The sequence below is a fragment of the Microcebus murinus genome, chromosome 6 (assembly GCF_040939455.1).
Source record: "Microcebus murinus isolate Inina chromosome 6, M.murinus_Inina_mat1.0, whole genome shotgun sequence".
NCBI classification, from domain to species: domain Eukaryota; kingdom Metazoa; phylum Chordata; class Mammalia; order Primates; family Cheirogaleidae; genus Microcebus; species Microcebus murinus.
Genome location: NC_134109.1, coordinates 69,629,406 through 69,652,772, shown reverse-complemented (window position 1 = coordinate 69,652,772; position 23,367 = coordinate 69,629,406). Strand labels below are relative to the sequence as shown.

The 23,367-nt window shown below is 44.8% G+C and overlaps 2 protein-coding genes across 2 annotated transcripts in view; one reads left to right on the top strand and one right to left on the bottom strand.

The window, feature by feature from the left end:
* Positions 1–23,367, top strand: part of LOC142871489 (small ribosomal subunit protein uS14-like) — a 399,345-nt gene that overhangs the window by 291,040 nt on the left and 84,938 nt on the right. The gene's annotated exons all lie outside the window — the stretch shown is intronic.
* PSMB5 (proteasome 20S subunit beta 5) lies at positions 13,218–19,345 on the bottom strand. Its single transcript, XM_012752783.2, has 3 exons — positions 19,103–19,345; positions 18,118–18,424; positions 13,218–13,730 (listed from the first exon to the last, which is right to left on the bottom strand). Exons 1-3 carry the CDS (start codon positions 19,298–19,300, stop codon positions 13,444–13,446), a joined length of 792 nt encoding a protein of 263 aa, XP_012608237.1. The 5' UTR covers positions 19,301–19,345; the 3' UTR covers positions 13,218–13,443.

Here is a 23,367-nt window from a genome sequence, read left to right as displayed (position 1 = left end):
GGGGATCTTGCTATTGCACTGGCTGGTCTCTAACTTCTGGCCTCAAACAGTCCTTCCACCTCAGCTTGCCGAAGTGCTAGGATTACAGACGTAGGCCACCATGTCCCTGGCCTGGCCCTCAATTTAAACTTTAATACAGTCCAGTATTACAAACCAGTCATGAGATCACTAGGAAAATATTAACTTTTGATGGGACTATACTAGGACATTTCGTATTCCCAAATGTGCAGGTGATATGTTTAAAAAATGTGAAGGGAAAACAGAAAATTAATAATTATTATAATCAATAGTCATTGAGGGCTTACTTGGTGCCAGACACTCTGTATTTCATTTAATCAATTCTACGAGGTAAGTACTATTATACTCTGTCTTTTACTGATGAGGAAACTGAGACTCACAGAGGGACTAGAAACTTACCTCAAGGTCTCTGAGCTCGTTAACTCAATGGTAGTCAGTGGTGGGGTCAGAGCTTGGCCAGGTGTGCCGGCTACAGAACCTGCGCTTGTGACTATTCATTAGCCTCTGCCTGAATTGAAATCCACTCTGCCTCGCTGTTGCCCTCTTTTGCTCTCTTGTTCTGAGTCCGTGAAAGACAAGCTGTCTTCACTCTGATGATCAATGGAATGTTCATAACCCGCATACAAAGTCTCCTGGGATATATTTTTATGTGTCCGTTTCTACAAAGGTCAGAGTTAAGTTGGAAAAGCCATTTTTTTTTAAATTTCCTTTTTTCCCTATGGTCATAGGGGAATCTTTGAATAGAAAGTTTGAGTAATGCACTTTTGTGCTATTAGGTAATAAGAATAGGGAGAAAATGCCCCTTTTTCAACTAAAAAATTATAATTTTCAACTCTAAAACATTTGAGACTTCCAATGTTAGACTTTACAGATGACTTGTGGATTGAGAGAAAGCTGCTTATTTGGCTTTGAATCAAGCAGATCTTTTTTGTTTTGTTTTGTTTTGAAACAGAGTCTCACTTTGTTGCCCAGGCTAGAGTGAGTGCCCTGATGTCAGCCTAGCTCACAGCAACCTCAAACTCCTGGGCTCAAGCAATCCTACTGCCTCAGCCTCCCAAGTAGCTGGGACTACAGGCATGTGCCACCATGCCTGGCTAATTTTTTCTATATATATATTAGTTAGCCAATTAATTTCTTTCTATTTATAATAGAGACGGGGTCTCGCTCTTGCTCAGGCTGGTTTTGAACTCCTGACCTTGAGCAATCCGCCCGCCTCATCCTCCCAGAGAGCTATGATTACAGGCGGGAGCCCCCGCACTGGCCTCAAGCAGATCTTTTAAGCTGTTTCTGTTCACTGAGATCCCAAAGGGGCCTCCCATACAGTGAAATGTAACTTCTCCTGGAATGAGGCCACAAAGCTGTTTCTGACATTCATTCACATACCTGAGAGCATTTTAGAAGAGGACTGGAAGGAAATCCTATAGCCAGTTGACAATATATGCTAAGACAGCTGTCCACAACCTTTTTGGTCCCAGGGACTGGTTTCATGGAAAACAATATTTCCATGGGTGTGTGTGTGTGTGTGTGTAGGGGGAATCTGAGCTCAGGCGGTGATGGGAGTGATGGGGTATGGCTGTAAATACTGATGAAGCCTCCCTAGCCTGCCACTCACCTCCTGCTCTCCTGCTGTGCTAACAGATACTGGTCTATGGCCCTGGGGTTGGGGACAGTAGTCCTAAGAGACACTGGAGAAGAAAGTGTGAGACAGCTGAGATTCAGAGATGAAGAGAGGTTACAGAAAGGTGGAAGATAATGCAAAGGAAGAGATAGAAAAGGAAGACAGGCAGCAGAGAATAGCACTCAAAGAAGAGTAGAGAAGGGGTTTGTGTGGTAGCAGGAGGAAGGGTAGATTAGATTTTCAAGGAAAAAAGGTCTGAATTTGATTGATTATTAAATGCAAAAGAAGGCCGGGCATGGTAGCTCACGCCTGTAATCCTAGCCCTCTGGGAGGCCGAGGCAGGCGGATTGCTCAAGGTCAGGAGTTCAAAACCAGCCTGAGCAAGACCCGTCTCTACTATAAATAGAAAGTAATTAATTGACCAACTAAAAATATATATACAAAAATTATCCGGGCATGGTGGCATATGCCTGTAGTCCCAGCTACTTGGGAGACTGAGGCAATAGGATCGCTTGAGCCCAGGAGATTGTGGTTGCTGTGAGCTAGGCTGATACCACGGCACTTACTCTAGCCTGGGCAACAAAGTGAGACTCTGTCTTAAAAAAAAAAGAAAAAAAGAAATATACCAGTCAGACTGAATTAGGGCCCACCCTAATGGACTCATTTTAACTTAATCACTTCTTTAAAGACTCAGTCTCCATCCTGGGTACTGGGAGTTAGAGTTTCAATATATGAACTTTGGGGTAACATATGTCAGCCCGTAATGATCATCTACTTATAATTAGTTTACTAATTAATTATAAATGACAAACATACGTTTACAATGGGGAAGGCTAGCAGACATGAATAAACTAGCATCACCAATAATGGAACAAATTGACATTATGTGCCTCCTGATGTGATGCAATAAATATGCAATATTGCCTAAGTCAATTCTTGCTGAAAATGTCTAACCCGAATCTAATCACAAGGAAACAATCAGACAAATCCAAATTGCAAATAATGTCCTGGACTCTTCAAAGTATAAACACCATAAAAGACATACACACATTCACATGGCACAAAGGAGCACGGTGTATGGATGTGATGGTATAGAATCCTGTCCCACAACATTGGGGATGAGCTCGTCCCCAGGCGTGGGACTGTCGTGGGCATGCTCTGTATATTCCTTATCTTAGTACCTGTTTGCTGAGGAAAAACCATACAGGGCACAATTTCACAAAATCATTAGGTTTTAAGATGAGTGTGTGTATTTAAAAGTTTTGCGAATGGCCGGGCGCTGTGGCTCACGCCTGTAATCCTAGCTCTTGGGAGGCCGAGGCGGGCGGATTGCTCAAGGTCAGGAGTTCAAAACCAGCCTGAGCAAGAGCGTCTCTACTATAAATAGAAAGAAATTAATTGGCCAACTAAAAATATATATAGAAAAAATTAGCCGGGCATGGTGGCGCATGCCTGTAGTCCCAGCTACTTGGGAAGCTGAGGCAGAAGGATCGCTTGAGCCCAGGAGTTTGAAGTTGCTGTGAGATAGGCTGACCCCACAGCACTCTAGCCCGGGCAACAGAGTGAGATTCTGACTCAAAAAAAAAAAAAAAATACTAAATAAAGTGTCATTCACAGTTTTTTAAAAAAAATAAAGACTCATACACAAATAGGGGGCCTGTTCTAAATTAAATGAGACTAAGCCTGGGTGCTGTGGCTCATGCCCTGTAATCCCAGAACTTTTTGAGGCTGAGGTGAGAGGACTTCTTTTTTTTTAGAAAATGTTTTCTTTATATTTATATTTAATTTTTTAAATAAAAATATTTCTTAATATTAACTATTTTTATCTACATTTTTCTTTTTCTTTTACTTGTACAGTGATTGGAAGAGAGGATTCCTTGAGGCTTGGATTTCGAAACCAGCCTGGGCAATATAGCAAGACCTCATCTTTACTAAAAAAATTTTTTAAAAAGCTATAATGTGGGAGGCTGAGGCAGTAGGATTGCTTGAGCCCAGGAGATTGAGGTTGCTGTGAGCTAGGCTGAGTGAGACTCTGTCTCAAAAAATTAAAAAAAAAAGCTATAATGACATGACAACTAAATGTGATGTGTGAGCCTTGATTGCATCCTGGATCAGGAAAAAAAATAATAAAGCTATAACGGACATTATTGGGATAATCAGGAAACTTGAATATGGACTGGATAGTGGATAATATGATTATATCAATGTTAAGGTTTTTGGTATGACAATGGTATCATGGTTTTATGAGACAATTCCTTAGTTCTTAGGAGACACATTTAGTGGTAACTTACTTTCAGATGGTTTGATAAAATGAATAATTTTTTTTGTACCTTTTTAAATTTTTTTTATTTTTATTTATTTATTTTTTTGAGACAGAGTCTCACTTTGTTGCCCAGGCTAGAGTGAGTGCCATGGCATCAGCCTAGCTCACAGCAACCTCAACTCCTGGGCTCAAGCTATCCTGCTGCCTCAGCCTCCCGAGTAGCTGGGACTACAGGCATGCGCCACTATGCCCATCTCATATATATATATATATATATATATTTTTTTTTTTTTGAGACAGAGTCTCGCTTTGTTGCCCAGGCTAGAGTGAGTGCCATGGCGTCAGCCTATCTCACAGCAACCTCAAACTCCTGGGCTCAAGCAATCCTCCTGCCTCAGCCTCCTGAGTAGCTGGGACTACAGGCATGCGCCACCATGCCTGGCTAATTTTTTCCTATATATATTAGTTGGCCAATTAATTTCTTTCTATTTATAGTAGAGACAGGGTCTCGCTCTTGCTCAGGCTGGTTTTGAACTCCTGACCTCAAGCAATTTGCCAGCCTTGGCCTCCCAGAGTGCTAGTATTACAAGCATGAGCCACTTCGCCCGGCCAAAATGAATAAGTATTGATAAATAAATGGACATATACATGTAGAGATAAAGCACACATGGTAAAACAGTAACAGTGAATCTATATGAAGGTTATATGAGTATTTGTTATACTATTCTACTGTTCTTTCAATTTTCTGATGTTTTGAAGCATTTTAAAATTTGAAAAAATAGATAACATGTTTCCTTTAGATATTTACATTCAGTCCTTTCTAGAGTCAAGAAAATGGTCTCATGGACTCTAGGGTTCTCTGATTTATTTTAGGACTCCACTGTAATGATTCAGAAAATTCCAAAGTGCACATAAATGAATACCACCTAGGCTGTCAAACATTTCTTTTTAAATAGGTGGAAAAAAACAAGTGATAGGCCAGGCGCGGTGGCTCACGCCTGTAATCCTAGCTCTCTGGGAGGCTGAGGCGGGCGGATTGCTCAAGGTCAGGAGTTCAAAACCAGCCTGAGCAAGAGCGAGACCCCGTCTCTACTATAAATAGAAAGAAATTAATTGGCCAACTGATGTATATATAAAAAATTAGCCGGGCATGGTGGCGCATGCCTGTAGTCCCAGCTACTCGGGAGGCTGAGGCAGAAGGATCGTTCGAGCCCAGGAGTTTGAGGTTGCTGTGAGCTAGGCTGACGCCATGGCACTCACTCTAGCCTGGACAACAAAGCGAAACTCTGTCTCAAAAAAAAAAAAAAAAAAAAAAAAACAAGTGATAATTCTAGGTTGCAAAGAAAACCCAAACAAAGAAAAATGGCTTGTCTACCTTTTTAGGGCATGGGACTTAGTGACATAAGTTCCTCTCTTTCACCATCGGGGATTAGTCCTGCCCTAATGAGGAGCAATGCATTCAAACACCCAGACATCCAGGGACTACCCAGACATTCAGTGACCAGGGTATTGGCTAAGGCTCTGTCCATGAATGTAAAATAAATGAAATAGGCCAGGTGCGGTGGCTCACGCCTGTAATCCTAGCACTCTGGGAGGCCAACGTGGGCAGATTGCTCGAGGTCAGGAGTTCGAAATCAGCCTGAGCAAGAGTGACACCCTGTCTCTACTATAAATAGAAAGAAATTAATTGGCCAACTAAAATATATAGAAAAAATTAGCCAGGCATGGTGGCGCATGCCTGTAGTCCCAGCTACTCGGGAGGCTGAGGCAGAAGGATCCCTTCAGCCCAGGAGTTTGAGCTTGCTGTGAGCTAGGCTGATGCCACGGCACTCTAGCAACAGAGTGAGACTCTGTCTCAAAAACAATAATAATAAAATAAAATAAATGAAATAAAATATGCTAGGGAAATAACCTACAGAGGTACACCTGGAGCTCAGTTCTTCAGGGGCTGGCCATATTTTGTGTGAGACTAATCCTATCTTTTGAATAAAAGGGTAGCAGGGCTGTGGAATTTGGAAAAGACGGGACTGGGCAGGACTGCTTTGCAATCTTTTCCCTGGGCTTGAGGGCTAGAGGGCAGTGGCATCATTCTAGTTCACTGCAGCCTCCAGCACCTGGGCTCAAGCAATCCTCCTGCCTTAGCCTCCCGAGTAGCTAGGTCTATAGGTACATGCCACTGTACCTGGCTAAGTTTTTTATTTTTTTGTACAGATGAGGTCTCAATATGTTGCTCAGACTGGTCTTGAACTCCTGATCTTCCCATGTTGGCCTCCCAAGGTGCTAGGATTAGAGGAGTGAGCCACCACTCTCAGCCCCCAAAACTGGTTTTATGACACCTAGTTGTCTTCATTTATAACTAGGGGTAGCGTAACACTAAAAAATTCTTGACGCAAGTAATTTTAATTTGTCTACATTTTTTTTTTTTTTTTTGAGACAGAGTCTCACTTTGTTGCCCAGGCTAGAGTGAGTGCCGTGGCGTCAGCCTGGCTCACAGCAACCTCAATCTCCGGGACTCAGCAATCCTACTGCCTCAGCCTCCCGAGTAGCTGGGACTACAGGCATGCGCCACCATGCCCGGCTAATTTTTTTTTTTTTTTGTATATATATTTTTAGTTGGTCAATTAATTTATTTCTATTTTTGGTAGAGACGGGGTCTCGCTCAGGCTGGTTTCGAACTCCTGACCTTGAGCAATCCACCCGTCTCAGCCTACCAAAGTGCTAGGATTACAGGCGTGAGCCACCACGCCCGGCTTACATTTTTTAAGTTAATATATTTCATAGCATGTTTAAGTATAACAAACAGCATCTTGAAATTAAACAATATAGGGAGTCACAATGCTGAGAAGAGTAAGAATCACTGGCATAATGGCACCAGAGTGAAATCATTCATTCATTCATTTATTAAAATGCATTTATTACATATCTTTACTGAGTAGCCAGCACCATGCTAGACACTGTGGATAACAAATAAAAAGTATAGTATAGTATTTAACTGAAAGGGAAGGCAAATATAGCATGAACCAACCAGAGACCCTGAATAGATGTCTTCTTTTTTGAGATAGGATCACTTTGTTGCCCAGCCTGGAGTGCAGCAGTGGCATGATCATAGCTCACAGCAACCTCAGACTCCTGGGCTCAAAGCAATCCTGCTGCCTCAGCCTCCCGAGTAGCTGGGACTACAGGCATGCACCACCATGCCCAGCTAACTTTTTCTATATATATTAGTTGGCCAATTAATTATTTCTATTTGTAGTAGAGACAGGGTCTTGCTCAGGCTGGTTTCGAACTCCTGACCTTGAGCAATCCGCTGGCCTTGGCCTCCCAGAGTGCTAGGATTACAGGCATGAGCCACCGCGCCAGGTCTGCCTAAGGTGTTTAAATGAGATGTAGAACACTGCTGACCCCTAGCTGAGAACCATGCTTGGGCTCTATTGACTCAATGTTGATCCACCTTCATGCACATTTTTCCTCTTTAGGATGAATATGTTGTGCTGTTTTAAAAGGTTCCATTGCTTTCTTTTCTAAAGACTAAGCCATGTGGCTGGGCACAGTAGCTCACGCCTGTAATCCTAGCACTCTGGGAGGCCAAGGAAGACGGATTGTTTGAGCTCGAGAGTTCAGAGTTCGAGACCAGCCCGAGCAAGCGCAAGACCCTGTTTCTACTAAAAAAAAATAGAGGCCGGACGTGGTGGCTCATGCCTGTAATCAAGAGCGAGACCCCATCTCTACTATAAATAGAAAGAAATTAATTACCCAACTAATATATATAGAAAAAATTAGCCGGGCATGGTGGCGCATGCCTGTAGTCCCAGCCACTCAGGAGACTGAGGCAGTATGACTGCTTGAACCCAGGAGTTTGAAGTTGCTGTGAGCTAGGCTGACGCCATGGCACTCAGGAAGGAAGGAAGGAAGGAAGGAAGGAAGGAAGGAGGGAGGGAGGGAGGGAGGGAGGGAGGGAGGGAGGGAGGGAGGGAGGAAGGAAGGAAGGAAGGAAGGAAGGAAGGAAGGAAGGAAGGAAGGAAGGAAGGAAGGAAAGAAAGAAATGAGATGGACAACTAAAAATATATAGAAAAAATTAGCTGGGCATGGTGACGCATGCCTGTAGTCCCAGCTACTCAGGAGGCTGAGGAAGGATGGCTTGAGCCCAGGAGTTTGAGGTTGCTGTGAGGTAGGCTGACGCCACAGCACTTTAGCCCAGGCAATGAGACTCTGTCTCAAAAACAAACAAATAAATAAATAAATAAACAAAATAAAGACTAAGCCATGAGTGCAAACTCCAAACTCAAGGGAGATCCGGTGATTATGAGCCCTCCCACATAACCCTGGTGCTCAGAGGATTTCCTCTAGTCAGACAATAGCACATATCCTCCTCGAGATAAGCTGCCACGAAATGTATTGCATGGAACTGTCTGTGTGGGGAAGCTTTAGTGCACAGATGTCCTGGGATGGTGATGGTACTGAGGCTAGGTTGAGAAAAGATACAGGAGTTGCCAAAACCTTCCCTCCACCTTAGTACCTTGTGGTCCACACACATTCCTACTTGGACATACTTATTTCCTTCTCTCCAGAAGCATGTGCTATTCTTCAGTCTTTCTGGGAGGTCCTGGCTCTCCTTTCCCCACTTGAACAGTCATGGGTCTGACCTGTGGGCAAAAGGGGTGAGTTATGTGTGTGTGATGTATGTGGCCATGAGGTATGGAGGTGAGGAGAGAGAAGGCCTCTTAGTGAACCTAAAAACGAAATTTCCAAGGGTACCAAATCTGTGATCCTGCCTCGTTTACCCTGTTACTCTTACGAGAGAGTTTTCTACTTTTCTGCCTTTGGCCTGGCAGGGTTGAGAAGGGGATTAGGAGAGAGCTCAAACCTTCTTTCCAACCTTGCATAAGTAGTGTAGACGTGGAGAGATCCTTGTGGAATGTAAGTGACTGTGACAGTACAGGGGCAACACACAGAGAGGCACGTGTTCATTATGTGTGGCTGGAGAAATTATCTGTCTCCAGGGGGACATGTTTCACTGTGCATTAGCTTTGAACTGCTTCTTTCCTGCGTTTCTCTGCCTGTTCTTTCTATCACCGTCCTCAGTCTCCTTTCCCAACCCGCATCCCCCCACTCTCAGTCCAGCTCTGCCCGACAGTGCCTCTATCCATCTTGCTCTGCCACGTCCACATCTCACTGCATTTTGCTCACTCACGCTCGCCGTCTGTGAGTTGCTTTTCTGTTCCTGTCTCTTGTTCTCTGTAGCTCACTTTCTCCCATTCCATCTTTGTTTTCCTTTGTAACACCAGCTTTCTGGGTACCCTGCAGCTAGTGACAACCTTTTCTTGTTACTTTAATGCCCATAAGCAGCACTTGGTTTATTGATGGATTTGTTTTTATTTAAACTCTGTGGAGGAAGGAAAGGGGAATTTTCATAGAGAGAGCAGAGAGAAAACGTGAGACGAGGCAAAGAGAGGAACAGCCTGAGAAGGTGGGGAGAAGCAAGTAGGGGGGAGGCATCAGAAAAGGTTGAACCGTCGGGATCTTATTTCTTTTCAAATAAACGAGGTCTGATATCAAGGGCTGATGACAGCTTCATCTAGACTGTAAAGGGTTAAGTACCAAGTTAGGATTGGCACCTAACACAGAGGCAACAGCTTCCAGGAGAAATAAGTTGGGTTAAATAAGCCTGAGAAGCTGACACGGGCAGAATTTCTTCTGCTTGACCCACTAACAACTGCAAAAGGGACATTTTAGAAGTGGCTTTTATTGAAATGCTTCAGTGGGGCATAGCCCCTGGAAGCCAGAACTTGGCTGTGAGGCCAGGCCTGGGGAGCCCTGCAGGCTGACTGGGGGAAGAGGAGGCGGCGGCAGCTGCTGATAGGGCAGTCCTGGATTGCTGCGTCCGCTCTCTCCTCTTGCCTGCTATAATTAAAGCTTTCCCAATATGAGTCTGGCTTCCTGAAGGGAAACTAGAATTTATAAAAACAAACAAGAAACAAACACAAAATGACAGATTTACTTGGTTGCAATATATGTGTATTTTATATCATAAAGCACTTAATCATGTCTTGAGGTTACTGCTGCTGGTTAGTTTCAAAGTACATACCTCATCTTGTGATATAGCCCTGCCAGGGGGGCTCTTCTAACAAAACAAACAAAAATAAGAAAATAAAAAACTTAAAATGTACTCACCAAATTATTATTACTTATGATTGTATAGATTCTCCACTGACCTAATCATTGTATCCTTGTTACTCGTGACACAAGGAAAATGTTGCCCTCTGAATTTCCCTCCACCTTCCCCCCCCCACATTACTGCCTTTTCATCCCACCTCTCACTTCCTTTCCCTAACAGACCACGTAGAATCCGTGGGCCAGAATAAATCAGTTGTTTTATTTCCCCTCAGAGGATGTGACCTTCCACTCCCCAAATGGCTTTGACAGTTTTCTCATTTGCTAGCTGAGGAGGATATCAAGAGACATTGACCTTCTGCTTTGCCTAAAGAGGGAACACTCAGTAACTGTTATGCTTCAGTCTCTGATTTGCTTTAACTGTGCCCTTCTTCCTTCCTCCCCCACATCATCACCTAACTTTTCACCTTCCTTCCTGAACATTCTACTCGCCCTGCAGTGCACTGATACTCCCCACAGCCCTCCCTTGCCTGGTGTGCAGATGCTGGAAGGCACATCTGCCTTCAATCCCGCAGCATTCCCTGCCAGCAAGAGAAAGCTCGGCCCTCTAGGAGTGTTTGCTCCCTTTTTAATCAGATTAGTCCCATCACCTACCCTAAGGAGCCAGATTTTGGTGTTACCGAGCTATTTGTGGAGGGAAGAGAAATTGTCAGACATCACTTAAAGAGCCCGGTCCCTTGGACGCCTGGGAACTGCCGAGAGAAATTAATCTTCCAGCTATTTAAGGCAATTTCTTTTCCATCATCCTTTGTCAAGAGGACTGTACTGGGAAATGAATCTGATGGGAGTCCCTGAACTGGTACACTCCACTCGACAGCATCTCTCCAATGCTACGTGGCATCCATCATCCCCACACAAGCAGAGACATACAACATCACTGCAAAGCCAACTTGCCACCAGTACCCAGCAGCAAGAAATCACAAATGCACAAGGTGGAAACCACTGGCCTAGAGACTTGCAATTTTTCCTTTTCCTTACCTCTACCCAAATTCTTTCCAGAAAACCTACCACAAATTGAGCTCTTCCACTAAATGAGTCTTTATCCAAGACCCAGGAAGGTAGAGAAACAGGAATATGTCAAAACAGAACACAGGACTGCAGGTTGTTAAGCATTTTCTCTCCTGAACATAAGGACTCCATCAGTGCAGAATAGGTGTTTCCGTGAATCGGTTAGACCACTGCCAAAGCAAGGTGTGAGACAGAAACAGGGCAAAGGGTTGCACATTTTAAGATAATCTTTTCTCCAGACTGAATTTTCTCTTCATGGGCTGAAGCTCAGGAGTCTTAGGTTCTCTGGGCCATACAAAGGAATTCCAATGTTCAACTCTCATTCTACCCTCAAGCCAGGGCAGTAGTTTTCAAGTAGTGTTCCTTGGGGTTCCAAGAAGTACCAGATCACGCTTGTAATCCTAGCACTCTGGGAGGCCGAGGCGGGCGGATTGCTCAAGGTCAGGAGTTCAAAACTAGCCTGAGCGAGACCCCGTCTCTACTATAAAAATAGAAAGAAATTAATTGGCCAACTAATATATATATATATGAAATTAGCCGGGCATGGTGGCTCGTGCCTGTAGTCCCAGCAACTCGGGAGGCTGAGGCAGTAGGATTGCTTGAGCCCAGGAGATTGAGGTTGCTGTGAGCTAGGCTGACACCACGGCACTCACTCTAGCCTAGGCAAGAAAGCAAGACTCTGTCTCAAAAAAAAAAAAAAAAAAAAAAAAAAAAGAAGTACCAGGGAATATAAGTGTATGGGGGTGATAAAGGGGTGTCGTGGGGAGTGGCTGGATGGGGGAAGGCTCATTGGCTGATGCTTGAGACCTCTCAACTCTACTTCATTTATTTCAGGTGTTGGGATTTCTCCTAGTTCATTTTTAAAAAATGTTCTAATTATTTAAATCTGCAAACCAATGTCCTAAATGAGAGGAAGACGACTGTACCTGTAACTCTCACGCAGCTAATCACTGCCAAGGGTCTACACAGAAAGGAAATGTCGTGTGGCTCCTGCCTCTTCCCACTGTGAGAGGGTCTGGGTCCATGCTAGTAGCTCCCTGACTCCAGGGGTTCCTGAGACACTTTCAGCAAAAAAAATTCCCTTAGGCATGAGAGTCATTTGTTTTCCAAACTCCCTTCTTGGATCTCACTAATTCCCAATTTCCCTGCATTTGACAAATGCAATTAACAAGCCTCGATCAGTTCCTGGCTGACAGCCCTCATCAATCAATACAAAGGCTGCGTAAGGCTGAGGGGGGGAAGGGAAGGTGTGAGAAGGGAAGGTAGCCACGGTACAGGGGACAACAGGCCTCACCCCCTCTATGAATGACCCCTCCCGACCTCTCAGTCTCAAGACATGACACTGGGCTGTCACTCTCACCAACCATTCTGCCTTCTGCTAACTAAATAGAAGGTGCTATTGTTTGTGCCCTCTTCTCTTTTTTTAAAGGTTTCTCCCATCAACCTCTCCCCCCCCCCCCATGTCTTCTCTTTAACAGAAGGCCTTGCCATCTGCTGCCACCACAGCTAGGGAACCTCCTCAGTGCCTGGTGTGATAAATCAGCTCTCTGCTCTCAGCAGGGCCTTCTCCCCACCCACATATTCCAGTGACAAATTTGTGCTGTTTCCTGCCCAGGAGGCTATAAGCCCACCATTACTCCCCTCCCCCCACACATACACACTGGAGGACCAAAAGGACAAGGATCACCAAGCCTGTGGTCACTATTGCTTTCTCATTCACTCCTTTGTCCTCTCCTTCCCAGGGTCCAAGCCTTCCCTTTCCAATTGGTTTAAAATCCAAGATTTACCCTCTTCACCCTTCTGCTCTGCATATACCATCAGCATCCCCTCCCCCACCACAGGGTGAGAGCTTTTTCCTCCACAGCCCTGCCTGGTACAGCCCTGTGCATCTTTCCACCTCATCAACTTTTCATCTCTTTGCAAACCGAATCGGGAAGTCTCTCCCTCCTCCTTGCCGCTCTCTCCTTCTCCTTTGTTATTAGCTTCATGAGTGGGGACGTTAATGTATTCACTAGACAATGTCTTCACACCACTGTTTCCTGTAATTACAGTCACTTCCCTCCCACCATCCTGGCTTACTTGACTGTAGAGTGCTTGGAGGAGGCACAGCGTGGACAAAAGACTCAACACAGGCTGAAGTCGAGTAGTGAGTAGTGTAATGTTAACATCCAGGAAAATAAAACAAATAGTTACCTCTGCAGCAGCTTATTAACAACTGCTAACACACAGAGGCCAATATTCCAGAGCTTAAGAATAAGTATCAATACAATCGAGGACCCCTTCACTATAGATAGGATGAGGGGCTATATCCAAATTACCAATGACAGTCACCCCAAGAAATGCAAACAGCCACATCTACCCTCCTTCAGGCAGTAGATTCACTATACTTGTCATGTAGGTCAGCTACATTGTCACTGGAGACTCGGATCCAGCCATCCTCCCGCACATGGTAGAGGTTGACAGCACCTCCTGAGTAGGCATCTCTGTAGGTGGCTTGGTAGATGGCTCGACGGGCCAGATCATAAGCCTCCTCCACTTCCAGGTCATAGGAGTAGCCACGATCCATGACCCCATAAGCATACACAGAGCCAGAACCTACAGAGAAGGTGGCCCCCGAGATCCGGTTCCCTTCACTGTCCACGTAATAGAGGCCTGGAAAAGAAGATGATGTTAGCAGGAAAAAAAATGACCACCCCTTGTGACATCTAATTCATATTCCAAGTAGTAGTTCTCTATCCCTCTTGAAACCCAGGAGAAACCAACATAAATACAAGAAAATAAGAATTCTATAAAATTACTTTTTAAAAAAGCTAAAGAAGGGTCGGCAAGGTGATTCATGCCTGTAATCCCAGTGCTCTGGGAGGCCGAGGCAGGAGGATTGCTTGAGCTCAGGAGTTTAAGACCAGCCTGAGTGAAAGCGAGACCTCATCTTAACTAAAAATATAAAAACTAAGGCCGGGCGCTGTGGCTCACGCCTGTAATCCTAGCTCTTGGGAGGCCGAGGCGGGCGGATTGCTCAAGGTCAGGAGTTCAAAACCAGCCTGAGCAAGAGCGAGACCCTGTCTCTACTATAAATAGAAAGAAATTAATTGGCCAACTGATATATATATATAAAAAAAAAATTAGCCGGGCATGGTGGCGCATGCCTGTAGTCCCAGCTACCCGGGAGGCTGAGGCAGAAGGATCACTCGAGCCCAGGAGTTTGAGGTTGCTGTGAGCTAGGCTGACGCCACGGCACTCACTCTAGCTTGGGCAACAAAGCGAGACTCTGTCTCAAAAAAAAAAAAAAAAAAAAAATAAAAACTAAGCCTGGCATGGTGGTGTGTGCCTGTAGTCCCAGCTACTTGGGAGGCTGAGGCAGGAGGATTGCTTGAGCCCAGGAGTTTGAGGTTGCAGTAAGCTATGATGATGCCACTGTACTCTAGCCAGGGTGACAGAGCGAGACTGAGTCTAAAAGAAAGTTTGGTTGGGCATGAGGTTGCTGTGAGCTAGGCTAACACCATGGCACTCTAGCCCAGGCAACAGAGGGAGACTCTGTCTCAAAAAAAAAAAAAAAAAAGCAAAAAACAGATAAAGGATTCAAATTTATTATTAAGACTCCAGAATCCTACAACCCACCATTCCATCATTCCCCTCACATTATACTAACTATCCTGAGTGTCCTCTCAGCACATCCAAAAAGCAAATTTAAGCCAGTGACTTAGGTTTCAGACACAGAACTCCAGGCACTGTTTGAGATAATATTTAAAACATAATCTCAGCCCTCAAGGAGTTTAGACTTATCTGGGGGACAAGACATATATTACACAGGAGGATAATAAAGCCTAGAGTTCTTAATCATATTGTAAAGACCTGCACTGTCCAATATGGTAACCACTAGCCACAAGTAACTAGTCGAGCATTTGAAATTAAGCTAGTAACACATGCTGAAATATTTTTAATATATTGGGTTGAATTAAAAATTATTAAAATTGGCTGGGTGTAGTGGCTCACACCTATAATCCTAGCACTCTGGGAGGCCGAGGTGGGAGTATTGCTTGAGGTCAGGAGTTCGAGACCAGCCTGAGCAAGAATGAGACCCCCTCTCTACTAAAAATAGAAAAAATTAGCTAGGTGTGGTAGTGCACACCTGTAGTCCTAGCTACTCGGAAGGCTGAGGCAGGAATATCATTTGAGCCCAGGAGTTTGAGGTTGTTGTGAGCTAGTCCGACGCTGCAGTACTCTAGGCCAGGCAACAAAGCGAGACTCAGTCTCAAAAAAAAAAAAAAAGGGGCCGGGCGTGGTGGCTCACGCCTGTAATCCTAGCACTTTGGGAGGCCGAGGCGGGCAGATTGCTCAAGGTCAGGAGTTCGAAACCAGCCTGAGCGAGACCCCCGTCTCTACCAAAAATAGAAGTAAATTAATTGACCAACTAAAAATATATATACAAAAAAAAAAAAAAATTAGCCGGGCATGGTGGTGCATGCCTGTAGTCCCAGCTACTTGGGAGGCTGAGGCAGTAGGATTGCTGAGCCCTGGAGACTGAGGTTGCTGTGAGCCAGGCTGACGCCACGGCACTCACTCTAGCCTGGGCAACAAAGTGAGACTCTGTCTCAAAAAAAAAAAAAAAAAAAAAAGTTTATCAATCCCAAGTGCCTGCTGGATCGCTCCAACTGTAAGCCTTTGTCATCAAGTTCAGATTGAAACTTTCTATCCTCAAATACCTTCAGTGATTCTCCATTATTTACTGAACCCATCTCTCTTGTGCCCCACCTACCTCCATTTCTGCTTGTTTTCTCAATTTCTGCCAATGGCATCACTACTTTTTTCCCCCCTATTTTAGTGGTTCTCAGCTCTCACTGTGCATCAGAATCATCTAAGGAAGATTTTTAAAAACATGTCCAGCACTTAACTCAGGTGTTCTTTTTTCACTTGGGGAGGTGACAAGCATGGAGACAGATTTTCAAGTTCTTCAGGTGACTCTAATGCAAGCCAGGTTGAAAACCACTGCCCTTACCAGTTTTCAGGTTCAGATGGTTCTAATGTCAACCCCAGTCGTTCCTCTAATTCCTCCTCAGTGTCAGCGCCATTACCTTGCTTAGCTGGTTTACCATCTGATTCCAATTTACCTTTCTGGTTTACTACTCCCCTTTACCCCTTCTAGTTCCAATTAAACTGGAATTTTAGTTACTCCCCAGAAATCTCATGCTTCTTTCCTTCCTTCCTTTGTTTGTTATGTTCCCTTTCCCTCATTTTCACATCCAGGACAATTGTTATCTATCCATGAAGCCTTCCCCAATTCCTTCCATCAGAAGAAGTAGGCCGGGTGCAGTGGCTCATGCCTGTTATCCTAGCACCCTGGGAGGCCAGGGCGGGCGGATCGCTCAAGGTCAGGAGTTCGAGACCAGCCTGAGCAAGAGCGAGACCCCCCCATCTCTACTAAAAATAGAAAGAAATTAATTGGACAACTAAAAATACATAGAAAAAATTAGCCGGGCATAGTGGCACATGCCTGTAGCCCCAGCTACTTGGGAGGCTGAGGCAGGAGGATTGCCTGAGCCCAGGAGTTTGAGGTTGCTGTGGGCTAGGCTGACACCATGAACTCTAGCCAGGGCAACAAGAGTGAGACTCTATCTCAAAAAGAAAGAATAACTATGTTTAAGCATACAGAAAGGAAAATTAAACAGAAAGTGACTAGCTGAGTCCAGCTTTACTAAAAAGATAATTCTAAATGGGCTAAAGAGGAAACACATCAACTACAAGGTCGAATTTCCTGTCAAGTTTCTTAAATACTGGAAAGGAAAATAGACTAAGGAATTTCTTTTCAGAAATGATAGAACAATACCAAGAGTGATTGTCAGGGTGACTCTATCCAGCAAGGAAAGAAAGGAGAGAAGCCCAAAAGGCTCCTTCTAGGCCAAAGACTCTCTGAAGAAAAAAGGGAGGAGAAATGATTAACTTTGCAGTGACTACCATATATTAGAACCTTACTGTCCAATACAGTAGCCACTAGCCATATGGCTACTGAGCACTTAGAATAGTGCTACTGCCACATATTGGACTCAATGAATTCCTAAAATTAATTTTACCTGTTTCTTTTTACTTTTTATATATATCCATGAGAGGCTGGGCATAGTGGCTCATGCCTGTAATCTTAGCACTCTGGGAGGCTGAGGCAGGAGAACCACTTGAGCTTGGGAGTTTGAGACCAGCCTGTGCAAGAGCAAGACCCGGTTTCTACTAAAAATAGAAAAATTAGCTGGGAGTGGTGGTGGTGTGCACCTGTAATCCCACCTACTCAAGAGGCTGAGCCAGGAGAATGGAGTTTGAGGTTGCTGTGAACTAGGCTGATGCTATGGTCCACTAGCCCAGATGACAGAGTGAGACTCTGTCCCAAAAATAAAAAAAAATTTTTTAAATCCATGAGAAATTTTTTCTTCTTTCTTTCTCTCTCTCTCTCTTTTTTCTCTCTCTCCCCCCTTTTTTTTTTTTTTTTTTAAAGAGACAAAGTCTGGCTACATTCCCCAGGCTGGCCCCCAACTCCTGGGCTCAAGTGACTGAGGAGCTGGGACTATAGGTGTGTATGACCATGCTCAGCCATGAGAAAAATTTTAAATGACATAGGTGGCTCACATTATATATTTCTCTTAGCACTGGCTAGAGTTTTTATGTCTATTATCCAATTTAATTCTCAAATACAATTCCTTCTAGGTCTTATAATTTTAAGGGAGAGAAGACAGAAAGAAAACTATTGTGTGCCAGACACTGTACTACCAGTAGTTGCTTTACATTTACCTCACTTAACCAACATAGCTGATGAAGACACAGAGGCTAAGAAAATAAGCACCTGTCCAAGGTCACAGAGGTAGTCAGTGACACAGCTGGTCTAATTCTATGCCTTTTCCTACACTACAGTGCCTTCTTTGAACAAAGAGAAGGGATAAGAACCTAATCAACATACCCTCAGCACTGACACCAAGCCCTTTCATCCATTTCTCCATCCAACTCCTTCCTCTCTGTAGTGTTAGCCCAAGGATTATGTGGTTGTAGCTTAACTTACCAGGGCCCCTCTTATCCCAGCCACAGATCATGGTGCCCATGGACAGCCCCATGCCTTTATACTGATACACCATGTTGGCAAGCAGCTTGGAGGCCGCTGCTACTGAGATGCGTTCCTTGTTTCTAAGCTCGTATATTCGACACTGCCGAGCCAACAGCCGTTCCCAAAAGCTGCAATCCGCTGCACCCCCAGCCATGGTGCCCAGCAGGTAGGGGTTGATCTCTATCACCTTCTTCACCGTCTGGGAGGCAATGTAAGCACCTGCTGTAGCCCTGGAGTCAGCGGCAACTATGACTCCATGATGGAACTGTTAAGATCAGAGGAAAACACAAAACAGGCCACATCAGACCACAGAAACACTGACATTTCTTTTTTGCACCAGTGCAACCCAGCACATCTCTTTCTCTGTCCTTTTATACTTCACAGAATACGTTCCCACGTATTAATGTCACTTGCGAGTCACCTCAATCCCTTGACATGGGTATAACTAGTACTAAATTTATTTTATAGATGAGGAAACAGGTTCAGTGAGAGCGAATTGCCCAAGATCTAGAGCTAGTTATTGCAAAAGCTGGGCCAGGAACCCCAATTGTCTGGCTTTTAGTACAACCAGCATTCCTCCCCATGCCACAGAACTTCGGTTACCCTTGCCTAGGGGGGGCCGTCCAGTGAATAGTTACAACAGCCTTCCCTCTGCCTAGGTTCATTGTTATGGCCTCTCTCCTTTCCCAGCTGGAAGCTCCTGGACAGGAACAACCTGGGGTCACCAAGCTGCCTCGGGTTCCTTTCCCCACTTACGCCCATCCCCACCGTCCCCCTCTCCAGTCATAGCGAGGACCGAAGCCTCCCAGGATAATGAGACAGCGAAACCGCCAGGGTTCGGACGAGGGGAGACTGAGCCTCGGCCTGGGCTTGGTGGCTACGACCACCGCGGACTCCGGTCCGGTCAGGAAAGGCGCGGGTGTTTGTACCGCTGGATCCGCACCTTGAAGGCCAGAGTGGTGGTTCCATGAAGCATTTCGATTCCCGGCTCCTCTTGGACACCCCAGCTCGGCGCTACCAGGTTCAGCCCATCACTGGGACTCCCTGGGCCCAGATCCAGCAGATCTGCACGACCCCCGAGTCCGAAAAACCCGCTCTGGTTCACCGGTAGCTGCTTTTCCAACACGCTGGCCAGCGCCATGTCTACTGAGGGCAAACGGAAGTAACTCCGAGAACACCTAGTAAAGATAGGCCCAGCAACGCCCCGCCCTCACAGCTTCACTTCCTATTAAATCTATGCCAAAGGGGGAGTCATTTTGACTCCTGGCAACCACGCCTCCAAAAACAAGAGCCAGACGCAAGGGACCATTTTCACCGAGAGAAAAAACGATGAATGGCTTCACTACTCTTAAATTCTAAAAGAATGTAGCTGCCATCTTGACTTTGGTCTTGCAAGCAGTACTGTCTCAGATTAACCTCAAATTCTTAGGAAGCGATTGGCAACGCCCATGTTGCGTGAGGGAAGTGGGTTCGGCCATCTTTGAGAAGGGCGTGACTGGTTGAAAATCGTTTCTAAACCTTTAGTGGTAAGTTGTCCCCGCCCAGCCTGGTATCCAAGCAACACGTTACATCTCTACTTCCTCGGCACCCTGTTAACGGGCCTGAGGTTGCCATTTTGTTTAAGGGCACTCTCTAAGTTTGGGTAAACTGATGATCTATTCTGAAACTATTTCCCTATGATATTAGTTAAACCACAGTGTCGTGAGGTGAAAAGTGTAACAAACTAAAGTGTTATACCTTTTGTTAGTTGCCACACCACAACCGTTCTTTAACGAACCAATTTTTTTTTTTTTTGGTGAGGGGACAGAATCTCACTCTGTTGCCCAGGCTAGAGTGCTGTGGCGTCAGCCTCGCTCACAGCAACCTCAAACTCCTGGGCTCAAGCGATCCTACTACCTCAGCCTCCCGAGTAGCTGGGACTACAAGCATGTGCCCCCATGCCTGGCTCATTTTTTCTATGTATTTTTAGTTGGCCAATTAATTTTTTTCTATATTTAGTAGAGACGGGTCTTGCTCTTGCTCAGGCTGGGCTCGAACTCCTGAGCTTAAATGGTCAGCCTGCCTCATCCTCCCAGAGTGCTAGGATTACAGGCGTGAGCCACCACTCACGGCATAACGAACCAACTTTCAAGATTCGATATTCATCCTCTTTTCTCCCACCACCTGGTGGAAATTATAATAAGTAATGAATTGCCTAAAAGCAGATAGAAGAATAAAGAAGGAAAAACAAAGAACCCTGTTAATCCACAAACTGGATTCTCAATTCAGCACCTGAATAATTGAGTCAATAGTAATTTACCAGCTCAGGGCCTCGAGGAGAGTTGGGACCCTATAAGGATGTATCACGAGATTCTCTAACTTCAGCTTGCTAAGACGATGCTCTTTATTCAGGAATGTGCTATATTTCATTGCCTCTTCCTCCCTCCTTCATTTTTTAACTCTTTTGGGAACTATAACAAGCCAGGAAGTGGGCATATGTATGAAATGTTGCCTCCTTCTTTATGGTTCTATGAAGTCAGTGTCTGGCCTTCCTTGTTGGATTCCAGCGGTAACATCTATCAACATCAGAATTACACTTTCCCGAGATGCCCCACTCAGCCCCTCCTCTCCCTCAGCAGACTCTGCATCACTGTACTTTTAATGTTGAAATTTGACAACCCTTTCCAAGCCCAATCATCAGAATGTAATGAAGCAGGAGATCTTTATCTGTGTCTCACACTTGGATGGCGTGGAAATGCAGGGTGCTTCTGTTTACTGAGCATGTATGATTTTGCATTCACCCCTGCAATGCAACTAGTCCTCCTTCTGGCTTTTAGTGGTTCTTTCACTCTGCGCTAATAGCATTTGTGCCTCCTTAAGGCACTTTCACATTTTACCTGGTTAGAAGAGTACATTTATCTCCTACTGGATTGTGAGATTTTAAAGACAGATATTTCTCTACTGTTCATCTCTGTGGCCACTGCATGCTTAATACATGGCTGCCAAATGAACATGAAAGAATGACAACAATGTTCTTTCAGGCACAGAGACTTAAAGCCCTGGATCATCTTTGACACTCCTCTTTTCCTCCACATCCAGTGGGTTGACAGGTTCTGTTGATTCTTCCTTTGCAATGTTTCTCACATTTTTTTTCATTGCAACTGATACCACCTTTGGCTTCTTAGTTCCTCATGTTTGCTCTTTTTTTTTTTTTTTTTGAGACAGAGTCTTGCTTTGTTGCCCAGGTTAGAGTGAGTGCCGTGGTGTCAGCCTAGCTCATAGCAACCTCAAACTCCTGAGCTCAAGCAATCCTGCTGCCTCAGCCCCCCGAGTAGCTGGGACTACAGGCATGTGCCACCATACCCGGCTAATTTTTTCTCTATATATTAGTTGGCCAATTAATTTCTTTCTATTTATAGTAGAGACGGGATCTCACTCTTGCTCAGGCTGGTTTTGAACTCCTGACCTCGAACAATCCGCCCACCTCGGCCTCCCAGAGTGCTAGGATTACAGGCGTGAGCCACCACGCCCAGCTAGTTTCTCATGTTTGAATGGCTGAAATATTCTCCTAACTGATTTTCTGGGCCTAAACTATCACTATAATTCATTATGCACAGCATCAGATTGATCTTCCTAAAGTATCATTTTAACGTTAACACTTACCTGCCTAAAAATGTTCTTTAAAGTTCAAGCTACTCAGCATGACATTCAAGGCCTTCCGTAATCCATTCCTGACCTACCTGAATTAGTTCTTTGCTCCAGGATTCCTACTCATGGAGACCTCACAATGGAGAAGTACAAAATATAAGTGCTGTAGTTCAGAAGTTGGATAGGAGATCCGTGTAGACTGGGAAGAGGTTGAGGGTCCAGGATAGCTTTGTCAAGGAAGTCTGGATTCATTTCTCTAAATAACACTTGGGTCCCATTGCTCCTCAAACCCACAGCCTCTCCTTTCTCAGCCCATACTTGGGAAGGATTTTCACAATAGGCGGTACTTAAACGAGACTGTGGGATAAGATTCAAATAGGTGAAAGGAAGGTGGGAGATGTGCTAGGAATAGAGTGAAAAGAGGTTATGATGGATGGATTTGGATTCCACTATAGCAGGCCTTAAGTACCAGCTTGAGACAGAAGAGGTAGTTTTGATTTTATCTTATAGCCCTTCAAGATTTCTTAGCAAAAGAGACAGAGGATTTGAGTGATGCCTTAGGAAATATGTCTATAGGGAGGATGAGTTTAGGGTGGGAGACTGAAGGGTGGCCAATTAGGAGGACATTCAACTGTCCAGACTTGACTTAATAATGACCCAGCCCAAAGAGGTGACAGTTTATCTCTACATAGAATCTAAGACTTAGTCTTTAGGAAGAGGACATATTCTTTTGTCTTCAGTAATATTCCCAGGTGGTCTTACACAAAGGAAGGGAGAAGAACTGGTTGGACCTCAGCATGCCCTTCTTGTTTCTCCGGTCTTCCTGTGATGTGTTTACACTTGCCCTTACTACTGAGGTCCCAGGAAACTATGATGGCACAGCCCCATCCTCATGATGTCTGTAGGATCCAGGCTCTTTCCTTTCTGTGGGGGTCTGTTAAGGGCCAGCTGTCAGGGTCCTCCAACCCCACCCCTAGACACCCCTGGTTGGTATAAGACTTAGACTCAATGTTATGGGCTCAAGGTGAGTTGTTTTTCCTGCTCTGGAACTATTAATATTAACACAAACAGCTCTCTTGCCATTGTTAACTATTGAGCAGAAAAGAAACTGAAAGAGAGAGGGCCACTAGATCCTTTCAGCTACATCCTTAGGACTTTAATAAGTCAAAGAAGCTATGCTGCCAGAGAACTGTCAGGAAAGCCATCTCTGTATGCAGATAGAGGACATATTTATCCACAAAGAAGAGGAGAAAGAGTGCTCCAGATTCTAGCTTCCCTTGCTCAGTAATCCGTCTTTCTGGAAGGTGTCTGAGCCTTTTTCTGCTTTCCCCCATGCAAATTCTCTTGCTCTTTTCTCTTTTGTCCTTGCCTCAGTGCATTTTTCTTTCCCTGTCTTGCCCATAAGTTAGAAAGTGTGAGCTCAGCCCCAGAATTTCCTTCTCTCACACCTCTGAGGGTCCTGCAAACCAGGAAGGTTTGCAGCATTCTATTCTATTACAGCTCAGAGCACCTCCTCCTGGCAGGGAGCACCCTCAGGCCAGGGAAGGGCCTTCCCTGTCTTTGACTGCCCAGTGCTCTGCA